At 35.8% G+C, this 19,533-nt stretch overlaps 1 protein-coding gene across 5 annotated transcripts in view; it reads right to left on the bottom strand.

Moving 5' to 3' along the window:
- LOC106876920 (cyclin-D-binding Myb-like transcription factor 1) overlaps positions 1-19,533 on the bottom strand; it is a 120,619-nt gene that overhangs the window by 31,638 nt on the left and 69,448 nt on the right. For 4 of the 5 annotated variants that reach the window (XM_052967261.1, XM_052967264.1, XM_052967262.1 and 1 more), the window contains exons 6-10: positions 13,475-13,595; positions 7,194-7,270; positions 5,355-5,545; positions 3,937-4,061; positions 3,681-3,749 (exon numbers count right to left, since the gene is read on the bottom strand). In XM_052967261.1, coding sequence (XP_052823221.1) covers positions 3,681-3,749; positions 3,937-4,061; positions 5,355-5,545; positions 7,194-7,270; positions 13,475-13,595 — 583 coding nt within the window. The remainder of the gene's footprint in view (positions 1-3,680; positions 3,750-3,936; positions 4,062-5,354; positions 5,546-7,193; positions 7,271-13,474; positions 13,596-19,533) is intronic. The other variant, XM_052967263.1, reaches the window with a different exon arrangement.

The raw sequence follows: 19,533 nt of genomic DNA, 5'->3' as shown, positions 1-19,533 counted from the left end.
CTCAGAGTAAAAGGCAGATTGTATGACGCATGTGTACGAACAGCCATGCTTCATGGCAGTGAAACATGGGCTGTGACTGCTGAGGACATGCGTAGGCTCGCATGGAATGAAGTCAGTATGCTCCGATGGATGTGTAATGTAAGTGTGCATACTAGACAGAGTGTTAAAAGTTGAACTTACGAAGCATCAGTTGTGGTGTGCAAGAAAGACGATTGCGCTGGTATGGTCATGTAGCAAGAATGGAATGAGAATAGCTGTGTGAAAAAGTGCCACACCCTAGCAGTGGAGGGAACCTGTGGAAGAGGTAGGCCCAGGAAGACCTGGGATGAGGTGGTGAGGCACGACCTACGAACATTGGGCCTCACCGAGGCGATGACTACTGACCGAGACCTTTGGAAATATGCTGTGCGTGAGACGACCCAGCAAGCCAAGTGAGACCTAAATCAAAGGCCTCAGGCAGCCCACTTATACGTGCCTTCCTTCATTGGACACTAAACTCCGCTGGCGAAGACCTGTTGAGGCAAGTGAAATCGAAACCGAATTAAATTCGACGACTGGCACCCATGCCAACATCGTCTCCTTCATTGGAAACGAAACTCGGCTTGCGAAGACTTATTGGGGTAAGCGAAAGCGAAACCGTCAATGGCACCTGTGCCCAGCATCGCCTTCCTGGCACTTGTGCTAGATGGCACATGTAAAGACATTCGAGCGAGATCATTGCCAGTGCTGTCGAACTGGCTCCTGTGCAGGTGGCATGTAAAATACACCATTTTTTTCCAATAAATTTCTTGTTTTTAAAGTTATATTATATCATTCATTATTTAGATTATCATTCAAGTATCATTGCCTCCGTTAGCCCAATTTCTGGTTCACCCCCATACCATGTTGAGGTGACTGTTGGTTTTTATGGGGGAAAGGCCACTACTGATTTTTAATTTTTATTTTATAATTATTATTTAGGCCTGTTATTTCATTTCAATTAAATTATTTCAAAACCAAAGCAACAATGTTCATCGTTTTGGAAGGAAAATTGGCATTATAAGAAGTGATTTTAGTATCACTAATAGTATTCCATTTATCAGCATTATTTTTTACAATGCATTTGCATTTGAAATAAATGGTGGATAAAAATGAATCAATTTTTTAAAATCACTCACATAATAATTAGACAGGAGAAGTGGCTAGATAAACAAAAAGTAGTGAAGAAAACGGAAATGGACAAAAATTGAGGCAACAGTTGGAATGCTGTGAGAGAAAGAGAGACAAGAGAGCCACATTGTATATAATATTAATAATAATAATAATAATAATAACATAGAAGAGAGCTAAGCAAAATGTGAATATGAAGAAGTTCTTGAGTAAATAATGTTAAAAAGATTTTATTAATTAACATAATTATTCCTTTTTAGTTTTGCTACAAATAATATATTATTTATATGTAAACAAGAGTAAAATTGCGACTAAAACTTTAGTGGTGGAAATAAATTATAGAAGACAGATGTTTACTTAAAAGATGTGTCACTTATATAAAATATTGGTTTAAAATTTTGGCCCAAAGCCAACACTTTGGGTGGGGAGGAGGTAAATCAATTATATGAACCCCAGTGATCGAATGGTACTTATTTTAATCACTCTGAAAGGATGAAAGGCAAAGTTGACTTTGGTGGAATTTGAACTCAGAATGTAAAGACAGACAAAATGGCACTAAGCATTTTACCAGGTGTGGTAATGATTCTACCAGTTTGCTGCCTTAAAAAGGAAAGACAGGTTTTGTCTGACACTCTACCCAGTCTGCCAGCACTGTCTCGCTACCTCTTTGAAGTATTGATAATGGTAACAATGTTTAATTCCTGTTGGGGGCAGATTATATGATGCATGATTTAGAACCACAATACTTGCTGGGTAACAAAATGTGGGTCTTAAATGCAGAAGACTTGCAAAGGCTGGAAAGAAATGAAACAAGTAGGCTCTGATGGATATGTAACGTCAATGTGCATGACTGCCAAAGTATGAATGAGTTGAGAAAAAAAACTGGGTATAAGAGGAATCAGGTGCAATGTACAAGACTGTACTGATATGGGCATATGGAGGATGACTGCTGCAGAAATAACTGTCAAGAACTCCAAGGTAATGGAACACATGGAAAAGGAAGACTCAAGAAGACATGAGATGAAGAGTGAAGGCTGATACGAAAATGTTACATTGCATTAAGGAGATGACAAGGGACTGTACAGATTGGCATTATACAATGCTACAGAAATCCAACTACCTACGACAAAAGATACCCAACATGAGAGTAGTGTTTTAGAATTTGAAGCACTTTATACTCTGCCAAGTGTACATCTTGCTGACCTCTCTCAGATATTCTTTTGAACCCCCTCATCATTCTATTGCTCTCTTACCTCCCCTTTAAACCCAGCCTCTTTCTCTCACTCACAGCACTCTATCTCATCTTCCTATTACTAGTACTGTCCATATCCTCTGCTTCATTCTGACTCCCTTGTCCTTCCCTAGACCTATGTATGAAGAACTGAATCAATCAATTCTCATCCCACTACAAGGGACTTTATGTAAGAGACATTATCAGACCCAAATAATCTGACTCCTTTGCCCTTCATTAGGCCCATCTATCAGAGACTGCATTGGTTCACCCACATCCTTTCACAGGCTAATGTATAAGAAACTGCATTGTGCCATCTTTATCCTTCAACACAATACACTCTAACTTCAGCTTTCTGTACTACTAGCCATCACTCTTCCTCCTCAGAGACACTTCCGTTGCCAACCAGCATCTACTCTTACCCATCATCCACCTTTACTTTGGCACCCTTCCACTACCTGATGCCTCTCAAAGTGCCCCACTATTTTTCTTCTTAGATCCCTGACTAATTTCTATAATGTTCTATATACAAGTCACCAACCCTGCTGTACCTGTGCCACAATGGAAAGTTGACAAATTACACTCCCTCAAGAGTAATTGGTGAGTGAGACAACAACTCTAATAGCTCAAAAATGCAATCAATACACTTAAAGTGGTTGGCAAGAAGAACATCCAGCTTTAGAAATTAAGTCAAATGACATGTATGAACACCAGTTTATTGGTGTAGTAGTTCCCAATTAAGAAGGTTCTGGATTGTGATGATCCATTCAACCTATGTTGACATGGAAAGCAGACATAAAATGATGATGATAACACTGGAAAAAAAAAGAATACTTGGATGCAAAGAAAGTTGTATGATGAAGTATAGCACTAAATTCTAGTTTTTAAAAATCCAACTTGCCTCAGCTATTTTCTTAACTCAGCCTTTCATGTAAAACTACTGCTGCACAAACAACAGTAAGGTTTGCACCTACCTTACCACTTTGCAATCAGTCACAAATCCCTAACCAAAATTACTGTTAAAAGACAAATATATGCATAACCTATTGCATTACTAAGAACAGAAATTTTATAAAGACCAGCTCTCAAAATTAAAACTCCCAAGAGAAATCTGATTCATAATAATTACTAAATTTATCTGAAGAAACAAAACAGCTTATTTTCATTTGGGACTTTAATTTTACTCTTCCCGGAGCATATCAATTTTATACAAAACAGAGACGAATAAAATCCAACTTATGATTCATTTCCAAACACCTGTACTTCCTATTTAAAAATGTAACATAAAATAGAAAAATACCTGGCTGTGCTCCTGATAATTCACACACAGCATCTGTAAGTCGCTGTTCTTCTTCTGGGAGCCATTTCCCTGACAAACAAATCAAAATAGAGAGAAGCTGAAAATAGTACAAGCTTAAACATTTAAACATGTCAATCAAATAAGTTGCATAACAGCACGAGATACAATAGTGTCCCATAAAATTGCTTGAAGAAAGAGTAGAATAATTTCCTTTTCAAGGAAAAAAAAAAAACATAAAAAGGAAGTTTTACCGTACCTGAATTACAGGTATCTTTCATTAGTCTACATTTATCTTTGACAGATGATGCACTTCGGCCCAATACAGCACCAATGGCAGCCCAGTCTGTGCCATGCTTGAGGCGCAACCTAACATAATAAACACTTTATTCATAGAATTAGATAGACAAGAAGAATAAAAGATCAATACAATATATTTAGAAATATTCAGTTTACTTATACACATACAAAACAACAGATTGAGGCTGTGTCTTAAATTTTATTTGGAAGTCATCCATTGAAAAAGCATCTTTTAACTTCTTTTTTCTCTTTTGCTCACAGTAATATGTATAATCTACATATTAATAAAATTAGTTTGGTAAGACTGATGTGTCAGTTTATCAGTACATGTCAGTCTGCTATAGTTACTACACCCTCCTCCTCCCTCAACTAGCCCTACAAAGATTATAGCGTACCAATAAATAATAAATAAATGAAAAATATGACACTGATTGTCTGCTGGGGTGTGTGTATGTGTGTACATGCGCATGCATGTAACTGTATGAGACTGTGAGTTTGAGTGTGTTTGTGCATGTATGCTTAACTGTAATGAGACTGTGTTTGTGTGTGTGTGCATAACTATATGAGACTGTGTGTGTGCACGTGCATAACTGCATGAGACTGTGTATGTGTGTACATGAATAACTGTATGAGACTGTGTGTGCGTGTAGCGGCGCGCGTACCTGTATGAAAGTATGTGTTTGTGTGTGTACACATATATGTATGAGTGTGTGTGTGTGTGTGTGTGTGTGTGTGTGTGCATGTACCTGTTTGAGACTGTGTTTGTGTGTGTGCGTGTAACTGTATGAGATGGTGTGTGTATGTGTGTGTGTGCATGTGCACATAACTGTGAGACTGTGTGTCTGTGTGAATATGTGTGTATGTGTGTGTGAAACAATAACCGAAAGTGTATGTTGGTATCTGTGTGTGGAATGTCTGCTGATATCTGTATGTGTGTGAGTTGTTATCTGTGTATGTTTGTGTAACAATGTAAAGCTATAATTGTCTGCTGACATCTGTGCATATGTGTGTGTTTATATATGTATGCATGTCTGTATGTATAAAACGAATAGACTGTGTGTATGTGTACATAACAATATGTGACTGTGTTTGAATGTGTATGTATGTATGTATGTCGTTATTTGTGTTTGTGTAACAATAGGATATTATGCAACTGTCAGCTGGTATCTGCTGGTGTGTGGCCTAGAGGTTAATTTATTCGGCTCATGATCATGAATTTGAAAGCCAGTGGTGCGTTGTTACACAGTACTTCTCCAGTCCACTCAGCTGGCAAAAGTGAGTTGTACCTGTAATTCACAAGGCCCAGCCATGACATATTATAAAAATGTAGAAAACAGCTGTATTGAAGCATGTAACAATTAAAGAAGGTATACTAACTCTCTGAGTTTAATCATTTCATCTTGACTGTACTTGCCAACATAATTTTTTTGATCATACATTCGTATTACTCGTCTATACACAGAAAACAGAGGTCGGTTAAGTCCTTTTGCAACTGTTCGATAAAAATCCTTCCGTTCATCTTTGGACATCTCAAAAATGATTTCTGTAGGGTTACTGATATTGTTATCCTGGGAGTAAGACATAAAACTGTACATTAAGCAACATTCAACGAAAGAGCTTTAGTGGGTGATGTTAAATTCTAGATGAAAAAAAGTCCAACAAATGCCACATAATATTAACAAGTAAAATTTATTAAAGAAAATAAAAACAAGACTAATATAGGGTCAAAGAATAACATGTGAAACTGGCAAGCCATTTTATCTAATCCTGGTTAATACATATTCCAACTTCACAGTTGACTGGTTGATGTTTAAATAGAATCCATCTCTATATCTGACATAATTCATAAGAATGTAGAACACAAACAATAAATTTCTTTGTATTAATAATTTGAATTAAGGATAAGCAAAACTTCTAAAGTATTTGAAGTGGATGATGAATTGCTCTCGGAACATTCTGAGAACATTATAATTTTTAATGTCTGCAATTCAAAAATGCCTAACCCATAAAACAACACAACTGTTCAATTATATTCAAGAAAAATAAAATTCTAATAGGTTAAAATGTAAATATTTGCACAAATTGTTATAAAATTTCCCCTTTTGATGGCTTTCTTAATTTTAAAATTGTAGTAAAAGCTATTTTTTTTTATAGACTAGATAGGAAAAAAAGCAAAATTATCTGCTATAGCATAAGAGAATGTCTACATTAGGTAGGATATATCAACCATTCAACTTATGTGTCTCCTATTGAAAATAAGCTTTTAGCACAAATAAAGGTTTCATATTATTACTTAGTTTTCTATCCTCTTAAAACTTGTAAGATAAAGTGTCTAGAAAACATACTTTTTTTTTATTACCTAACCAAATTTAATTTATGAAATTTTCTCTAGATGAAATTGTGATATGATTTAGGGAATTTCCTAAAAGTTGAAGTATCAACAAGTAATTTCATAAATCAAGTATGCTTAAACATTTCAGTTTGCATTGCCATGTTTCCTCAGGCAAATAATTTTACAATGTATTATATCTGTCTCACAACAAGGTAGTTTACTTTAGGAAATTAGTCCGAAGAGGCAAAATTATCTAAATTAACAACACCAGTAAGATATGAATCTACATGGTTTCTCATAACCTTTTAGCATTCAGATTATTCTGTCAAATGTAAGGCTTATTTATTCACAACGTTTTGAATTAATTATGTATTATTTTGTAGCTTTAAGATTTTAAGATGACGTGATTGTTTATTTTTACAATGACATTGTAGAGTAGGTGTGAGAGGCTGGATTTTAAACATAAAACAAGTTAAATATTTTGGCCAGATATGGCTGGTTTAAATTCTAAAGGGTTAAAACACCCCATTGTCTAAACTAAGGAAAAGACACTTCAGATAACAATCTTAGATATTTCTAAAAAAACATGACTGTCACAGATTTTTAATCCTAAGTTTGCTCAAAGAGGATTGTCCAGATTTTTTCCTCTTAATGGTTTGGTCTGGAGGAAGGGGTTGTACACAACTTGGTACATGCAAATGACTTTAAGGGATATAAAAAATAAGCTTTTGTTGATGTTACAGTTTTATTGTATGCATTTTGATAGCTTTATAATCCTAGCCTGTCTACCTCAAAGATAGCAGGGAAATATTCATATAGCATGGCTTCTGACCATTTTATAAGACTAAATTAAATTCAAAAAGCTTTCAGTCAAATATACTTACTTTACAATAGCTATTGATGTTTGCTTGTAAGAGTTCTATTTCATCTTTTGTCCACTGGCCTTGGACCCAAGAATGGCCTAAATGAAATAAGAAAATATTTCTATAAGAAGGTGAAATAATGATTATGATTTCATAGGATCAGGGTACATTTTATAGGTTTAAAAGAACATAATTCTTATCAATATCTGGACTGTTCTTCTCAGTGTTAGATCCAAACTACTGGGTAGAGACCTTTAACAAGAGATGCTACACACACAGGCTTGAGAGTGATTCCTTTTAATTCAAGTGCCCTTATTAAGTACCATTTTCCAACTCTAAAGCTGGTGATTCCAGCTTAGATACAAAACAAGAGTTAATAACTAAATATCTATTCTTGAAGTGATATGGTTAAGAATTTTCACAATCAAATTATTTACTAGTCTAGTAAATTTTTAAGCAGAAGATTATTTATTATAAACAAATAAATCACTTGGGAATGAGTTTAGTTAATGATATCTCAATATCTAGATTTGAAGTGAATTAATAACAACTCTTCTTTCTTTCATCTCATCAAAATTAAAATAGGAATAATTATTTTTCTACCAATAAAATGCTCATAAGTTTTCTTTTATATGCCTTTTTCTAAATGTAAATGGCTCATATGCTTTGAAGTTATTTTGTGAAGTTACAAGTTCAAATTTTGCAATGCATAGTCTGCATGCCTCAGTTTACTTAACTTGCTAACTGAAAATACAAGTTGGATCTCTTTAGTCTGGAAATTTGGGGACCTGGCCATTTCCAGATACAGAAAAATGTCAGAAAACAGAAAGCTGACTCTAAGGGAGTCTCTGTGTAAATACATAACTTAGCTATCTCATTGTGTGTGCATGTGTGCATGCATACATACATACTGATGTCTTGTCAAAGCTAGAACAAACTTGAAATACAAAATAATACAGCCAATAATATTTCCAAATAAGCTTTAATTGTTTCATGTAATATAAAGTCTGAAATCAAAAATAATAGAACAATATAAATATTGGTAGACTACAAGTACACCATGATAGGCAGGGTCTTCATGGATAGAGTGCAGGGTCATCAAGACTTCAATTAAATAGACCTAGGCCTATTTGCACATCAGGATCAAAAGGGATGAAAAGAAATGGTCTTTCTATGCTGAAATGAGCCTTGGTAGAGTTGTGAACAACCTTCTTCAACTACTGTCGCAACATAGCATGCTTTGGGTTTCTTCCTAATTAATTTTGTTTGAATCAGACATGATTTTTTGTTTCATTATAAAGTCACCTTGCTCTAATCTTGCCATTGAATCTCTCATTGTCTAAATATATTTATCCATAGAAATTCTTTCTTTTGCTTCTTCATTTTTTTCAGCACATTTTTCATGATTTTATTTGTTTTTATCTTCTTGCACCATCTGCTCTATTTCTCAAGCAGTTTCTTGATAAACAATAGGCTCACCATTATTGATGTTCAGCCATTCCCCTAGGTTTTCCTCTGTAATTTCTTTTGTTATTACAAGACACTTTGTGTTCATCATTCTCCTAGCATACTCAACCAATTTTTTGATGATTTTCTTTCATTAGAAACTTTAAATTCAGCATAGTCAAGTTCAACTCTTTCCTCGTCTTGAAAGGTTAACTTGCAGTGTACATTCTGAACTTTATTCCAAGCAGATGCTAAAGACCATATCATATCTTTTAAGTAAAATTCCTCATGAAATCTGTAGGGAGTTTCTCATTATTTGAGGTAGCACAGAAACAGTGGATAAACTGATTTGTATTTAGATTTCAATGAATGTAATACAGTAATCCCTTGCCATATCGTGGTTCACATATTGCAGTTTATTATTTAAGCTTACATTGATTCCTCTGCAGTGTTGTTTTGCATTTATGATAAAAGAAATATATACAAATTATAAAAATAATAAAAAAACAAATAATACAGTACTGCTTCTACTTCATGGATTTTCACCTATCGTGGGGGTGTTCTAGTTACAGGATTGTCTCACTGAGGTGCAATCAATAGAGAGGTATAGACCAAAAACACTGTCTTTTATTAAAAGTTCTACTTTGGAGTATGCAGAACAACTCTTTAACAAAAAATATAAGTTACACTTTGAATTTAGGCCAACAGAGTTACAGTTTTCTCCAACTTAACCCTTTAGCATTTAGACTGGCCAAAACTAGCTGAAAATTATTCCCCTTTATTTGTTTGAACCAGTTATATCCAGCCATATCTGATTCCTCTATGAAATCGCTAATAAAATAAACAAATCACATTATTGAATTCTCGTAGCTTTGAGATAATGCGAGATAAAGCCTTTCTTGCCTTTATTCAAGTAAAAATATGGTGAAATTTTTGAGACTTCTTGGTTTTTTTCAATGTCTGAAGAGAAGTGTACATCTTAGTTTTTAGTGATATGGTGTCAGCAAGTAGCGATTATGATTTCAAAGATTTTACTCTTCATGATGTACAAAATATAAACGAAAATAACAGTGATTTGTCTTTGGATGAATCATATTGACAATCTTTGTTGGATGAGGAAGACTTTGATAATGAAAGTGATAGAAATGAAAGTGATGTAAATGATATTGAAAACATTACACCAACCATAATTCATGATTTCACAGAAAAACTAGTCCACGATACAGTTTACCTCTCAATGCACAACCATTGGACTATTTATTTTTATTTTTACTGAAAAGTTTTTTTATGAAACTGTCACAGAGAAAACAAAAATGCTCAATGCATAATTTCTGTTTGTGGAAGACCTAATCCACTATGGCAGCCAACTGATACTGCAGAAATGTGAGCTTTTTTTTACTAATAAACACTATGTTTGATATTAAGCAGCTTCCTCAATTGTTGAACTACTGGAATCCTGACATAAGGTATGGTGATCCATATATCTCCATCATTATGTCTAACTACAGTTAATTCAGATATTGTTTATGTAAAAAGCAACAAGGCACCTTTGCCACCAAAAGACTACGACCATTTGAAATTTTGGGTTGACATTGCATCTCAGTTATGTGAGGGCTTTTCATCCAGAAAGCACAGAACTGGGAGAAAAGCAAAATTAACTGAAGTGGGTGTCAACAGAGAAAATATTGACTTCCATATGATAGAAAAAATAAATGGAAAAGTTTGCATACTGTGTTCACTGAGAAAAAAAAAAAAAAAAAACTGCGAAAGGTCAAGACCTCATATATGTGTTTGTTTTGGAAAGTGCCCTTCTGTAAAGGGTGCTTTGGACAGTTTCACGATTGAAATATGGCATAACTATATTTTGTTGTTTGATAGTAATACTATCATATATTCTTTTCATTTTATTAAATAACTAGCAAATGCACCCATCCTTTTGCTTTGGTGGTATTTTCTTCACCAAATAATTGAACTACTGAGAAGGTTTATGAGTAGCATGGCAATCTATGTTTCCGATTAACCTAGGAACAGAAAACCTAATCGAAGGCTGGTTATTGTGGAGGTCATTGCACTTTAATGGTCATAGGACATCTACATTTGCAAGTGATGCAAGGTAGAGCTACTTGAAGTGTTTTGGGAGTAGATTATGGATAATGACTACAAAATATAGTTGTTTTATATGAAAGCGAAATTTCTTGTCAGAAACAGCCACATAAATGGTGTAAGGAAATTGAAGGAAGACGTTGACACTTCCCCTCTGCAAGTCATTTTATTCAACAGCAAAGGGAGCTATTTTTTCTGAGAGAAGTATGATTGGTACATTCAAAAATGGCAGTATAATACCTATTGGAAAAGCAGAGTTAAAGGAATGTATTTGCTACGTGCTTACAGCATATGACCACTCCGAAACTGACTTCAGGTAACGAAAAATGAAGACATGAAGACTTTGACTTCAGTTCACGAATACTGCTTTAACAGTTCGCAGTAAAAAGATGTTGCATTTGAAATATAATGGATGAGTAAATAAGCATCCTTAATATGAAACAACACATTGGTAGGTAAACACAGGTATCAACAAATAGAAGAGAGAGAAGGGAATGTCACCTTTCAAGTAACTCAGAATAGATAAAGGTAAGCCTACCAAAGTTTAATGCAATTTAAATATGGAGATTAAGATTGTTTGATATTGGATATTCATCACGTAGAGTGTTCCTAGTCAATTTAACCACAATCAAAGGTAGACAGTTGAAATAGATAAACAGAAAAAATCCTTTCACTTTTATAATATTCTCTAACCAAGTAATACGTAAACTCAGCTACATCCTCTAGTTCACTGGTTTCTAGTTTAATACGTTCACTGTTTTCTTCATTAATGTGCATAATTTTTGATTTGTCGCAGTTGACTTTCAATTCTAGTTTGGCAGCTATTGCTTCTAATTTTGACGTTTTATTTTGCATCTGGCTATATGTTTGTGAAAGTAGTGCTATATCATCTGAAAAGTCGAGATCTTCTAGAAGATATTAAGACGAGAATAAGTAAGTAATGGGACATAAGTAATGTGTGTGTAAAGTTTGGTAAAAAATTGGTTGAGGATTGTGGAAATTTATGTGTTAGTCAATATACACACACATACTTTGATTTATATATATTAGATATGTGAAAGTGAAAAATACATATCAATTTTCATTATGTTACCTTTGCCTCACTTGCTAATGAGCTTTTTTTCTTTTATTAGATGCATTCTGTTATGTAAATGTATTCATGAAATTGTATAAGAGTACATAACCAAGGGTATATTGACTAGAAAAAGAGTTTTGTACTTTATTTTCAATGAAAATGTTTGAATGAAATATAGAGAAAGAATAAAATCTTGTACTGATTATACCTATATGCTGATGAATTCATATTAATGTACCTCATCTTGAAAAGTGGCAACATTGATGGCAGTTGACAACTGGGATAATTTTAGTAACAAATCAAACAGATAAGATGCATTAAGAATTTCAATTTTAGTGTTTATCCATAATGTTATTGTTTTTACACCTGTTAATTAAATTTACCTGCCCATAAAAGTCAAATTTAATCAGCAAGATTAGCTAAAATTACAAAGCTATAATCCACTGGTATATAAGCACTCACTGACAAAATTTCAAATCTGTATGTAAAAAATTAGCAAAGTTACAAGCATAATTCAAAATAACGTGAACAGTTAAGCATTACATTTGTCAGATTAATCTGAACACTAAAGGGTTAAACAAGAAGTCATTTTCAAACCATTAAACAAACCCTGCAAAAACCCCTTAACTGTTATTCACTCTTTTTGAATACTATAGTAGCTAAGAACTCTCATACCTTTAAAGGTCCTTGGATAACATTTTCAATTATTTAGTGAAATGCAACAGCCAAGAACTCCTTTGGAATCCTTACCTTAAGATGAAACATATGTCATCTTTTGGGCAAGAGTTTTCCATAGCATGCAATGTCAAAACAAGGCATTTCATCAGTAGCTCCCACATCAGCATTAAGTTTTTCCCTATGTACACTATATAGCAAAATTCCATTTCTCCACTTAAACTTGTGCAACCACCCTTGCAAATATTCAGTTATATTCTATCTTTAATCCTCTCTGGAAAACTTTGGCTAGTTATATAGGGATTTCATAAATGTTTCACTTTCATTAAGATGTGACTTAGAACACTGTCTACTTTGATATTCCTAGCACCTCTCAATGTTTTCCAAAACTTTTCTGATTTTTACTTTCCTTCAACTTCACTTTTTTATATACTAACAATTTATGGTTATGTTTATTAGCATGAGCACCATCATTTGCACCTTTTAGTCTTCTTAATGATATCCAGGTGGGCTAATAACAGACTGAAATAAACAAAAGTTTGACACCTTAGCACTATTAACTGTAATGTCTTGTTGACTCATCAACATACTAATGGTAGCAGTTTCAAAATGTGGGAGTTGTTGAATGATGGACTATCAGATTTAAGAGGTCCAATGGCAACCTCAGGGTCTAAAACAACTGTATTGTGTTAGAATGGTACTGATTGTATCAAAATTTGTTTTTTATCAGACAACAACTGTCTGGTTATTGATATTCTACTTCCATAGTTCATAATTTTCCAACTTTATCATGCCTAAAACTATTTTCATGACATCTGAAACACCTTTTCTATGGTAAATATAAGGTAGCCAGGATCATTTAATGATATAGATAATTGTGACAGAAAATAAAGTTATTTTTTAAAGTGACAAACACAAATAATTTTCTTTCTTTTTTTGTTATGATTGTTACAAAATAAAAAACATATTTTAAAATCTACTATTCTGAATGATTACAATATACCTTTGTTTTGCAAAGCATTCTTCTCATCTCTTGTTGTAAACCATGCTTGGGTGACAATAGCATCATTTTTGCTTGAGTGATGGCCAGAGACTATATTAGACTGACCAGAGGCTGAATTTGTCTGTTAATATTAGAAAAAGAAAAGGAGAAAAGATAATGCAAGTGTATCAATGAAATGATAATTGATACATTTACCACATACAAAAAAACATATTGATAATGAGTGTGAGTCATCATCGTTTAACATCCGTTTTCCATGCTGGCTTGGGTTGGATGATTTGACATGGAGCTGGCCAGCTGGGTAGCTGTTCAGGCTCCAGTTGTCTGTTGTGACATGGTTTCTACAGCTGGATGCCCTTCCTAATGTCAACCACTTAACAGAGTGTGCTAGGTGCTTTTTATGTGGCACTGGCACCTGAAAAGATAAGCCTGTATGTATGGAAGACAGTGATTTTACTTAAGTGGACATGTCTTTTCAAGGGCAGCAAATTACCACATCTCCCAGGCCCTTGTCATTTTCTCAGTGAGATCCAGCATCCAAAGATCCTTTCTCACCACTTCATCCCATGTCTTCCTGGGTCTATCCCTTCCACAATTAGAGCCCGGCACTTCTTTACACAACAGTCCTCATCCATATGTATCACGTGATCAAATCAATGCAGTCTTCTCTCTTGCACACAACATCTGATGCCTCTTATACTCAATTTTCCTCTTAAATCATTTACTCTCTGTTATGCATGCACATTGATATTACTCATCCAGTGGAACATGTTAGCTTCATATCTTTCAAGCCTTCGCAAATCTCCTGTGGTCAAAGCCCATGTTTCACTGCCATGTAACATAGCTATATTTACACAGGCATCATACAATCTGACTTTCACTCTGAGAGAAAAGCCCTTAGTTACCAACAAAGATTGAAGCTCTCTGAACTTTGCCCAGCCCATTCTTATTCTAGCAACTACACTTTCACAACTTCCTCCTCCACTGCTAACTTGGTTACCTAGGCAACAGAAGCTATCTACTACTTCTAATGACCCCCCTTTTCCCTTGAGCATCTGAGGGAGTATATTGTCTGAGAATTTTTAGTGCTTATTGTATCTACACACTTTCTACATACAAAGACTATTTTCTCTATTTTCCTGTAATACTGCTACACCTCTTATGTATCCAAAGCTTGCACTGGGTACAACCTATGGAGTTTCTATCAACATCCCTCTTACATATCGAGCAGAGCCATCTCCCTGGAGGGACTTGTGATTTGTCTGTTTTACTATGTACATGGAATTTGTTTTTTTATTAAATTAACTCTAAGGCCCTTAGATTCCACACCTGAAATTTCTTCCCTAGGCCAGGTAGTGATTCAGCTATAAGAACAGGGTCATCAGCATAGAGCTCCCAAGGACAGCTGGTCTTGAATTACTCTGTTAAGACCTGGAGGACAAAGATAAGAGGGGACTGAGCCTTGGTGAATTCCTACTTGTACACTGAATACATTGCTATACTTGTTGCCAACCTTCACCTTACTGGTAGCATCCCTGTACATGGCTTGTATAGCTCTCACTAACTACTCATCTAACCCTAGCTTCTGCATTAACTACCTGATAATGGAATGGGGGATCCTGTCAAAAGATTTCTCCATGTCAACAAAAGCCAAGTACAGAGGTTTATTTTAGGCTAAATACTTCTTGAAGCTGCCTAACCAGGAATATAGCATAAAACATGCTCCAACCTACCACAAATCCAAACTGCATCTCATCTATGCTAACTCCCTTCCTAATTAATTGAGCTATAACTCTGTGATTTTCATCACCTGGTCCAGCAATTTGATGCCACTGTAATTATTTCTGTCTAAGACATCACTTAGCCTTTGTAGCGGTTGATAATACTGTTACACCAACTGTTGGGTGTAACAGCTTGATTAACTATATGGATGATTAGGCCATATCCTACTCTGACAGATACCTTAAGCATCTCAGCAGTGATTCCTGATGGGTTATGGCCTTTCTCTGTCTTCATATCCTTAGTTGCTTTATCTACCAAGCAACTGTCAATTTGAATAACTGGTCTCTCAGTTGGGTCTATGTTTGGCAGACTCTCTTTTTCCCATGCATTCTCCACATTTTGCAGCCTTTCATAATGCCATTTCCAAGCCTCTTTCTTTGCAGTATCATTAAATGCAAGTGACCTATCATCCATGTGGACACATTTCTCTCCTATGACATCATGATTTTCTCTCACACACTGTCTTGCAATCTTAAACACTTCAGGTCTTTGGTCCTCATGTTGCAGAACATCGGTAAACTTCTCTTCTGCTTCTCCCCTGGCTATCTGATACAGTTTCCCACTAACACCACACTTCCAGTCCTTCCAGGCCCGTTTCTTTTCTCTAATGGCCCTGTCAACTACACTATTCCACCACCATACCACAATGAGAAGAGACTTTGCACCAGCCACAAATTTGGTCAGTCACCCTCAGCAGATTGTCCCATAGGAATCCCCAGTTGTCCTTCACATTATATGTTACTATTCTTTTATAGGTTTCAGCTCAAAGCTGTGGCCAAGCTGGGCTTCAAGTAACACATCTCTGAATCTCTGATCTTAAGCTTCCAGACCTTTCTTTTCCACACTGGTTGTCTTCTTGGCAGCCTTTTGGCTCTGATTCTGAAGTTACTAATGACTAACCTATGTTGAAGGGTGCAGTCTTCACCTGGGATAGTTTTGGCATTTATAAGCAGCCATCTTTTCCATTTTCTGGCGAGAATGTAGTCAATCTGACTAGTGTGCCCACCAGGTTTCCTGAAGTTAGTATTACAGATCATAGGGTCATTTGCATCACAGAACTCCAGCAGCCTGGTTCCCTCCTCATTATGAGAGTAAAATCCGTTGCTACTATGCATGCTATGGAAGCCACCTGGATGTTGACCAGCATGCTCATTGAAATCATCAGCTATAAAGGAAAGGTAGTTGCTGATGAGGTAGTCAGCAAAAGGGTGTCATAAAACTGGTCTTTTTGTTCATCAGGTAGTCGCAGCTGAGGAGCATAGGTTGTGATGATGGTTGCTGTTCCACTTTGCAAAATTAGTCTAAGCTTATGTATTCTGTCACACACACTGACTATCTCAATTACATTATCAACCCATTTCTTAGCAAGAAATAAGTCCACACCACCAATCCCAACACTGTTCCCTACCCAGAAGATTTATACCTATGCTCTTTGCCTGTGAGGGATCTAGCAGAACTTCCTCCCCACCTTACTTCTTGGATGCAACACACATCTACACACCTTTGTTCAAGCATCTCAACAATCACACCAGACCTACCTTTCAATGCACCCACATTGGGTGTGCCAACTCTAAGGATGTGGGAGGTGTGGGCTATGAATGTGTGTGTGTATATATATACGTATACACACACATCATCTTTTAACATTCATCTTCCATGCTGTCATGGAATGGATAGTTTGACAGTATCCAACAAGTTGGAGGATTATATTGTGAGCCATGTGTTGTGCTTTACTGGTTGCTTTGACATGGTTTCTATAGCTGGATGCCAATCATTTTATAGAGTGTACTGGGTACTTATTTTGTGGCACAAGCACTAGTGAGGTCACCATGTAGCTCCCAAGATTAAGATCCTCTGTGACTAAATGAGGCTACAGTTGAGAGGAAGGTAGTTTGTGTTAGTGATCAAATGCTAACGTATAAAGGAAGAGGCCAGAACAAGAGTGAGTTGTAGTTATTGGTATGGAGCTGGCAAGAGAGATAAAGATGATGGTGACAAGGTGAGATGGTAGGCTTTGAGTGGAAAACTGGAAGACAGACTGGATAGATGTAGCAAGAATGTATGTAGTGAGTTGGAGTAAGGTTAGGATACTTAGAATAGGTGCTGATTGGCAGTACATGAGGGTGAAGAACAGTAGGACAGAGAGAAAGAGATGATGTGTAGGTGGGTAAGTTGCAAGAGTTTGAATGGAGAGAAAGATGCAGTGCATGAGGGGAGAGAGAAATGTATGGTGATATGGGCATATAAAACAGAAAGTAGTGGTTCAGTGGAAAGAGAGAGAAATAGAAATAATTTGGGAGTACAAAAGAGTAGGATGATCAATGTAAAATGTGAGTGGAGAGGGACGCTACTGAGAGTGAAGGATGGATATCAAAGAGGTGGTTCTAGATGGTGAGAAAGCTAACTGGCATACCAGAAATGAAAAAAATATGTAGCTTTGCCCTGAATTACAGGAGCAGAACACTGCTATTAAGCAGGTGATGGAGAGATCTGTGATAGAGAAAGAGGGGCTGCACGGATCATTTGTTGAGAGGCATTATGCTTCCAGAACCTGTTTCATTGAGATGGGTGGATCTTCTTGAGTACCACATGTCACCTATCATCCAGGTCATTTGTCATCTCTTCTGAGAGATTCAAACTCCTAAGATCAGTCTTCATCATTTTGTCCCATGTCTTCCACTTCCACAAGTTTCCAAGTTCCATCCATCTTAAATGAGTAACACTTTTTAATCCTCATACATACGCATGCCAGTGTATTTTTCTCAATTACATACATCTGATTCCTCTTATGTCCAATTTTTCTTTTAATATATTTGTGTTTTATTGTTCATGTATACATATTGCATATTCAAAAGAGTATGACAGTTTCTTAATCTTCAAATGTCTTCTGCATCCATGGTCACATCTTACTCCTATTCAGACATAGCTATCATAAAATCTGCCTTTCACCCAAAGAGAAAAACCATTGGTTAACAATAGAGGTAATAACTCTGAACTTTCTCCAGCCTGTCCTTATTCTAGCAACTATACTTTCAGAACAATCTCTAGAGATCTTCTGGACATTTGAGGAAATTTATTTTCCATGTGCTCTTAGTGCTTATTGTTCCTGCGCATCTATTACATACAAAGTCTACTTTCTCTGATAACTTGCCCGTGAAACCACCAAACCACTTGTGAGTTCACATTTTGCATCTGTTGCACTGAATGGAATTTCTATCTACTCACTTTCTACATATCAAGCAAAGCCATTTCCCTAGATGAAAGTAGAGTCCTGTCTGTTTTCCTACTTACTAAAGCCTAAGTGAGGCCATTTGATTTCAGGTTTTGCTTCCACAACTGTAATGGTTTTTCTAATTCTACTACATCATCACTTTAATGCTCATTTTTCCATGCTTGCATGGGGCAGATGGAATTTGTTGAGGCAAATTTTCTGACTGGACGCCCTTCCTGTTGCTAACCCCCATCTGTTTCCAAGCAAGGTAATATGGCCAGACAGGTTTTTCATGAAAGATTGAAAAAAACAATTAGCATTGCTTGTATGAGGGTGATGCTCATTTATAACCATTACATGATGTCAAAACAAAAACACATTGCACAGATATACATGGGTTGTACAGTCTGACAGGATCTGACAAGCCACAGGGCTGTGTAAAGCTCCAGTGTCTGCTTTGATATGGTTTGTATGGATTGATACCCTTTCTAATACTAATGACCTTACAGTGCACTGGATGCTTTTTCATCTTATTGGCACTAGTGATATCATTAAGTCCAAAGACTGTATTGTGCTTCAATGCTTGATGGTTGGATGTCATACTTAATATCAACCATTTTATAGCTTGTACTGGATCTTTTTTCATAGCACTGGTACTAGTGAGATCACTGTGCAGCTTGCAAGACAAAAATCCCTTTCTACTGGCTACAGTAGAAAGTGAAGCAGTTTTTGGTGAGACTATGAGCAGTTAAAGTGAGGGAGAAGAGGTTTTTCTTGCTGTAGGGAAGCTACATTAGTTACATTATAAGAGAGAGAATGGGAGGGTTGTAGTGGAATTGGAAAGAAATTAAAATAGTGGTGATGAAGAGTCAGGGAGGACCCTGAAAATACAAGGTGAGTAAAAGTGAACAAGCGAAAGGGTGAGAGAGTGAGTATTATGAAGAACAAGTGTTAAGGGATAAATAAAAAAGAGGTTGAGAAGAGCAAATGACAACTGCAGAAATTGGGTAGAGTTGGAGTATTCAAGGGTGACCAATATATATATATATATATATATATATATATA

The sequence above is a fragment of the Octopus bimaculoides genome, chromosome 4, assembly GCF_001194135.2.
Source record: "Octopus bimaculoides isolate UCB-OBI-ISO-001 chromosome 4, ASM119413v2, whole genome shotgun sequence".
Taxonomy (NCBI): Eukaryota; Metazoa; Mollusca; class Cephalopoda; order Octopoda; family Octopodidae; genus Octopus; species Octopus bimaculoides.
Note: the sequence above shows the minus strand (reverse complement) of the source record. Positions and strands in the feature narration are given on the sequence as shown.